The sequence below is a fragment of the Oratosquilla oratoria genome, chromosome 36, assembly GCF_046742065.1.
Source record: "Oratosquilla oratoria isolate Oo_2021 chromosome 36, ASM4674206v1, whole genome shotgun sequence".
NCBI lineage: Eukaryota > Metazoa > Arthropoda > Malacostraca > Stomatopoda > Squillidae > Oratosquilla > Oratosquilla oratoria.
This window is the reverse complement of record NC_134812.1, coordinates 27331754-27339253: the sequence shown is the minus strand read 5'-3', so window position 1 is coordinate 27339253 and position 7500 is coordinate 27331754. Positions and strand designations below refer to the sequence as shown.

Sequence of the window (7500 nt, the reverse complement as noted above, 5' to 3'; positions counted from 1 at the left end):
AGCGCGGTCGGCCCCGGAGATAGCTCGCCGGGGCGTGGTGAGAGCAGCTCCCCTTTCCCGTGGTCTGTTCGACCAGGAAGCGACAGACCGCGTCTTCGCTACGGTCCCGACCGTCATCCAGATCCAACAACCATCCCAACCGAGACCTCGGCCCTTACCTGCTTACAGGTCCCACTCTCTATTCAGGCGCCCGCCCCCATACGCGCGCCAACAACAACAACAACAACAACAACATCAACAACAACAGCGGGCATACCGTCCACCACCCACAGGGAGGATAACCCAGCGCCCGCATCAGCAACAGCCCCAGACATTTCGGCGCCAACAATCGCAACACCACACCTCCTCCCAACCCCAGAGGACCACCAACCAACGAAAACATCAGCAGCAACAACAGCAAAAGTTCAAGAACTTCTGAAGGCCCCCAAGTGGGGTGTCTCCTGGGCTGGCACCACGCGTGGCCTGCGCACGGATGGGCCTCCAGGGTCATCCGCCAGGGACTCACCTGGCCTTGGGTCTCTCTCCCGCCACTACGCCACCCTCCCGCGTCATCCAAGGTGTCCTCTTCAGTGCTGCCCCACGTGAGAGACATGAAGGAAAAAGGAATAGTGGAACCAGCGACAGGTCGGGTCTTTCTGTCCCGTCTTTTTACCGTACCAAAGAAAGACCCAGGGAAAACGAGACTGGTTATGGACCTGAGCGCACTGAACAAATTTTTGAAACCCCTGCGATTCAAGATGGTGTCGGTGGCTCAGGTTCGGTCAGTGCTCCGGGAGGGAGACTGGTTAGCGTCCCTGGACCTTCAGGACGCATATTGGCATGTCCCCATCCACCCCCGATTTCGCCGGTTCCTGGCGTTCCAGGTCGGGAGGGAGACGTATCAATTTACCAGACTCCCTTTCGGACTCTCGCTTGCCCCGAGGGTCTTCACAAAGCTAGCGAGAGTGGTAGGCGCACGCTTGGCGGAGGCAGGCGTCTCCACACTCATGTACCTGGACGACTGGTTGATACATTCGCCCACCGAGGAGGGTGCATCAACCAATGTCTCGGTGGCTTTAAGAATCTTGACGGAGATGGGCTTCAAGGTAAACTGGGACAAATCTACCCTCACCCCTACACAAAAACTTCATTGGCTCGGGATCGAGTGGGACACGATCAACGCCTCCCTGTCACTGGCTCCAGACAACGCTCTTCGGACACTCCGCTGTGTCAGGAGGGCATTCTTCTCCCAAACGTTCTCCCGCCGTCAGTGGGAGGGCCTGTTAGGTTGCCTCAACTTCGCGGCCCCGGCCCTTCCACTGGGCCGCTTGAAACACCGACGGCTAACGCGAGAGGTCAACAGGAGCATCCCACTCTTCCCGCGCGACCTTCCCAGGCCGGTACCCTCAACACTCCACAGCTTGTTACGTCCCTGGCTTCGGCCAGGGGTCCTACGCCAGTCAGTCCCATGGTCCCCGCCCCCACCTCGGATAACAGTAGCGACGGACGCCTCGGACATAGGGTGGGGCTTCCAGTCGAGCTGGGGACATCAAGCGTGCGGGGGATGGTCGGAAGAGAGAAGGTCGCTACATATCAACCTTCGGGAGCTGATAGTGGTAAAAGAATGGCTCGAACGGCACCCCGAAATCTCCTACACGAGCGTCCGCTTCGATATGGACAATGTGACGGCAGTACAGTGCGTGCAGAGGCAAGGTACGGCCCGATCAGGTCCACTCCTAGCCCTGTCGGAGGACATCTTCGCCGAGGCATCACGCAGGGCCATTTCTCTCTCGGCGAAGTATGTTCCGGGCCGGGAGAACGAATGGGCGGACGCTCTATCCAGGTTCCGGGAGACATCGGTGGAGTGGCAACTACGTCCACAAGTGTTCGAGTCGCTCTCCCTCCGCTACGGCACCCCGGAGGTGGACCTATTTGCCTCCCCGAGCACGACCCAGCTCCCCCTCTTCCTCTCCTACAACCACAGAACACGCGCAGGAGGCCCGGACGCCTTCACGGAGGACTGGAACCGCTGGAAGTATGTTTACATATTTCCTCCTCCAGCGACAACGGTCCTCCTGAAGGTGGTGCAGACCCTCAGGTCCTTCAAGGGTCGGGTCCTCCTGATAGCTCCCTACTGGCCAGCTCAGCCGTGGTTCGGGGAGCTAATGAAGTGGTGCCCTTCTCCCCTTCTACTAGGGTCAGCCTGCCTGGCCAGCAGCCTTACCGCACCTCTCCAAGCGTCACTTCGACTTCACGCTTGGAGTTTCTACGGGGAGCTCTCGGCCAACTCTTCTCTACAGAGGCAGTAGACAAGATGCTGAGAGCTCACCGTCCATCCTCAGTGCGGCAATATGAATCCTGCTGGCGGAGATTCCAGGACTTCCTTCGGAGACACGCGATAGTGACCATCTCCGCTAGCACAGTTCTGGACTTCCTGTCTTGGCTAGCTGACACCACCAACAGGGCACCGGCGACAATCTCGGCTCACTACGCAGCCCTCGCTGATCCACTCTACTTCGGCATGAACATCACAGTGCCACAAAGGGCGCGAAACCTTCTAATGAAGGGGATCCGCGCCTCGAGAGAGCCGAGACGTCAGCCGGTCCTAGCCTGGTCCTTGCATCGTGTTCTGCAGTACCTGACGTTCGAAGGGACCATCATGGAGGAGGAACACTTCCTTCAACGTGCCGTCTTCCTGCTCGCCCTGGCTACGGGTTACAGGGCGTCACAGCTGGCGGCGATCACCCGCCACCAGTCCTTCTCCAAACTGGAGGAGGACTGCTCTGCCCTAACTCTCGCTCCATCACCTACATTCCTAGCCAAGAATGAGCAGGCGGACGACATGATTGGCCCTATCAGGATACCATCCTTCCTGGAGGAAGGAAACCCACACCCGCTGTGCCCGGTCCGTGCGTTTCAAGACTACGTGGAACGCACGGAAGGGGTGTCCGAGGATCATCTCTTCTACAATTCGAAATCTCGGAACCCCCTAACCCCGAGGTCCCTGGCGCGTTTACTTTGCCGCGTTATAGAGAAGGCCGACCCGGGCCATGCCCCCCACGCCCACAACATCAGAGGCCTCGCGGCATCGCTGGCGTTTCTCCGCACCCACTCTGTGGAACGGGTGCAGGACCTTGGGGGCTGGGCATCAGCAACTTCCTTCAGGACACGGTATCTCTACCACTCGATCACCCCTGTCCCATGTGTCGCCATGGGAACGGCTCCACCCCTCTCTTCGCAAGAGAAGGGGGGCAAAGGGCGACCGAGGGGTAGGGGAAGGCCCAGGAACCGCTGAGCAAGATACAATATTCTACATAGAATTTATGCACTATGTAAATTGTACAATATTATTTTTATAAAAAATAAACAAATAAATGAATATATATATATATTGATATTGATATCGATATAAGTACTTGATGCTTTTTGTCTCCCCTCTACTGAATGATAAGATGAATAGTCTCCCATACGAGACACACGTAATAACGGCTTGAGCCCTGTCCTCGACTACAATTTGGGCTTCACCTTCTCCTCCCACCTATCCTCGTCTCATGCATAGCTTCGCTGTGCAGGTTTCTTCTCAGCCGATAATACTTCTTTGTCGCGGCTAGTGCCGCTTAAATCGTTTTTATCGGCTTAAGAAACCTGCACAGATTTAGGGTCCCTCCCTCCTCCCACAGGCGAAGCCTTCATTTCTCATTGAAGTGACGGCTCAATCCGTGCGGCCGAGTAAGAAGGGAGGGGATAGGGAGGGGGAGGTGGGGTTGTAGACGCTTGCGCCACCTGCACAGAGCCGGGAATTTTAAATTTCCGATGATTTATGCGGAATGTCCAACCACACACTCCCTTTCGGAAGTGGCCATTTGGCCAGGAGTGTGGTAGGGGATTACCGATATAGCTTCGCTGTGCAGGTTTCTTAAGCCGATAAAAACGATTTAAGCCGGCACTAGCCGCGACAAAGAAGTATTATAGTCAAGTTATGATTTTTTTTTTTTTTTTTGTGTGTGAGAGTCCAAGTCATATTGGAATGGAAAAAGATAAGTAAGAGGGTTTAAGAGCTTGCCAATAGAAGGAAGGTAATGGCACACTCTACATGCTGGCATCTCGACCTATGCTTTTGTTTCTTTTTCTTTTTTTTTATCGAATTTATTCAGCTGATGAAAAAAAATATATATATTGTTCACTTGTCCACCTGCTTTCTCGGCCAGCCGGTTGTTTCGTCATTTTCAGTGTCTTGTGTGTGTACCGGCCGGTCATTCCGTCCCACGGCTTTGTTGCCCCACCCTCTCTGCCGGCCGGCCGGCCGGCTGTTTCGTCTCCTGTCTTTGCTTGCCGGCCTGGCCTATCCGAATCTTTGTTACTTTGAGCCAACCACTTTCCCGGTAGGCCGGTTCTTCATTGTCTTTGGCCGTCTGTACTTGGCAGCCGGTCTATCCGTATATTTTTTATTTTGTCCCACCCACTTTCCCTTAATTTTTTATCTATTTATTTATTTATTTATTTATTCATTTATTTATTTATTTACTTATTTATTCATTTATTTATTCATTTATTTATTTATTTACTTATTTATTCATCTATTAATTAATTTGTCCATCTATTTATTAATCTATTTACTCATTCATTCTTTCATTTATTTATCTATTTATTTATCTATTTATTTTGTGTTTGTCGGCCGGCCTCCCGTATTGTTCGTTATATCTCGGTTCCTCCCTCTTTCCCTGTTGGCCAACTGTTCTTTCAATTTCTTTCTTGCTGTGTTTGCCAGTCGGCCTTCCGCATCGTTCTTTATTTCGCTCTTTCAAGTTCTTTCTTGCTGTGTTTGCCGGACGGCCTTCTGTATCGCTCGTTATTTCGGTCCCTCCCTCTTTCCCGGCAGGACGGCTGTTCCTTCAGGTCCTTTGCTCCGCGCTGTGTTTGGCGGCCTGCCATCCTCTTCGGTTTGTCCGTGTGCCAAAGCTCCCCCGAGCTCCGAGTGGCAAGGAGTCTTTGGAACGCTTTCCAACATATCGAGGAGGACATTCGAGATTGACCCTCAACGCGCCTCCCTCACCAGAAGTTATCCCTTGAAGGCCCAGAGGACCATGTAAATTTAATAAAACCAAATTGATAGAATTACCCCGAGTCAGCTAGAGCAATACTCATATGTCCACTCATTTTATTAGGAGGATTATTGGAGAAGGTTATTAAGGTTTTTCTTCATGAATGAAATCGCATGGCGACATACAGGTGCCAGGAGCTTCCTCGTGGGAGTTCTCTCACACCTCTATAGAAGGATCTCTCGAATCAATATACTCACGTGTTCACACACATGTATGCATGTGTATGTGTGTGTGTGTGTTTGTGTGTGCGGTTAAGTATATAATATATATATACATATATATATACATATATATATACATATATATATACATAAGTATATATGCATATACAGTACGTATATATACATATACACATACATATATACACATACGTACATATATACATACACACACACACACACACATATACATATATACATACACACACACACACATATATATATATATATATATATATATATATGTGTGTGTGTGTGTGTGTGTGTGTGTGTGTACATATGCATTTACATATGTATGTATATATATGTATATATATATGTATATATATTTATATATGTATGTATATATATGCATGAATATTTATATATGTATGTATATATATGTATGTATGTATGTATGTATGTATGTATGTATGTATGTATGTATGTATGTATATATGTATGTGTACGTATGTATGTATGTATGTATGTATGTGTGTGTGTGTGTGTGTGTGTGTGTGTGTGTGTGTGTGTGTGTGTGTGTGTGTGTGTGTGTGTGTGTGTATGTATGTATGTATGTATGTATGTATGTATGTGTGTGTGTGTATGTATGTATAGTATGTATGTACAGTATGTATGTATGCATGTACAGTATGTATGTATGCATGTACAGTATGTATGTATGCATGTACAGTATGTATGTATGCATGTACAGTATGTATGTATGCATGTATGTATGTATGTATGTATGCATGTATGTATGTATGTATGCATGTATGTATGTATGTATGCGCATGCGCTTGTGATTCAACATCGTCTTGGATCACGTGTTGGACTCGTGATACATATATATGTATGTATGCTTGTGTGCATGTGTGTACATGCGAGTGTTCATGTAGATAAACATATAGATAACCAAGATAAAAGGAAATGAACAGAGAGAAACATTGCGTCAAATACGAGTAAATAAGCAAAAACAGAGAGGCAAAATAACCGCTCCTCCCTTAAAAAAGAAAAAGAAAAAAAAAGTGACAGGTTGACAAGACAGATAAAGAGACAGGAAAAGAGTGGGAGCGAGATGTATGGCCCATATACATGATAGAGAGAGCATAGATCAAGGTGCCAACATTTATCAGATATTGCCCACACTATCAGGAATTAGATCACACGAGATCAGCTTAGATCAAATTAGATCAGAGTGTGGTCGTGTTGTAGTCGAACAAGTCTGGCATCAGATAACATCCTTCCGGAAATAATGAATGAATGAATGAATGAATGAATGAATGAGTGAATGAATGAATGAATGAATGAATGAATGAATGAATGAATGAAAAAAAAAAAATAATAAATAAATAAATAAATAAATAAATAAGTAAATAAATGAATAAATGAATGAATGAATGAATGAATGAATGAATGAATGAATGAATGAATGAATGAATGGAATGAATGGAATGAATGGAAAATAAAACGAGATGGTATAGGCACTTCTAGAAAAAAAAAAAAAAGACCGTGGAAAGCAATTACTGAAGAGGATTGAGAGGAGATAGAGAATAAGATGAGGGGAAGGCTTGTGAATGAAAAGAACTAGATAAATGAAAATGAGTGGGAGTAGGTAAAGGGGAAATAAGTTGGGAGGGCAAATGGGAGTGATGAAGAACTAATGGGAGAGTGAATGGGAGGGCAAATGAGAGTGAAGAAGAGCGAATGGGAGGGTGAATGGTATGGCAAATGGGAGTGAAGAAGAGCGGATGGGAGAGTGAATGGGAGGGCAAATGAGAGTGAAGAAGAGCGAATGGGAGGGTGAATGGGATGGCAAATGGGAGTGAAGAAGAGCGAATGGGAAGGTAAATGGGAGGGCAAATGGGAGTGAAGAAGAGCGAATGGGAGAGTGAATGAGATGGCAAGTGGGAGTGAAGAAGAGCGGATGGGAGAGTGAATGGGATGGCAAATGGGAGTGAAGAAGAGCTAATAGGAGGGCAAATGAGAGTGAAGAAGAGCGAATGGGAGAGTGATTGGGAGGGCAAATGGGAGTGAAGAAGAGCGAATGAGAGGGTGATTGAGAGGGCAAATGGGAGTGAAGAAGAGCGAATGGGAGAGTGAATGGGAGGGCAAATGGGAGTGAAGAAGAGCGAATGGGAGGGCAAATGGGAGTGAAGAAGAGCGAATGGGATGGCAAATGGGAGTGAAGAAGAGCGAATGGGAGAGTGAATGGGAGGGCA

General features: G+C 48.1%; 1 protein-coding gene across 1 annotated transcript; it reads left to right on the top strand.

The window, feature by feature from the left end:
• Positions 1-737: 737 nt before the first annotated feature.
• LOC143019053 (uncharacterized) lies at positions 738-5069 on the top strand. Its single transcript, XM_076174754.1, has 2 exons — positions 738-1675; positions 4859-5069. The coding sequence occupies exons 1-2, from the start codon at positions 738-740 to the stop codon at positions 5067-5069; spliced, it is 1149 nt and encodes a 382-aa protein (XP_076030869.1).
• Positions 5070-7500: the final 2431 nt, after the last annotated feature.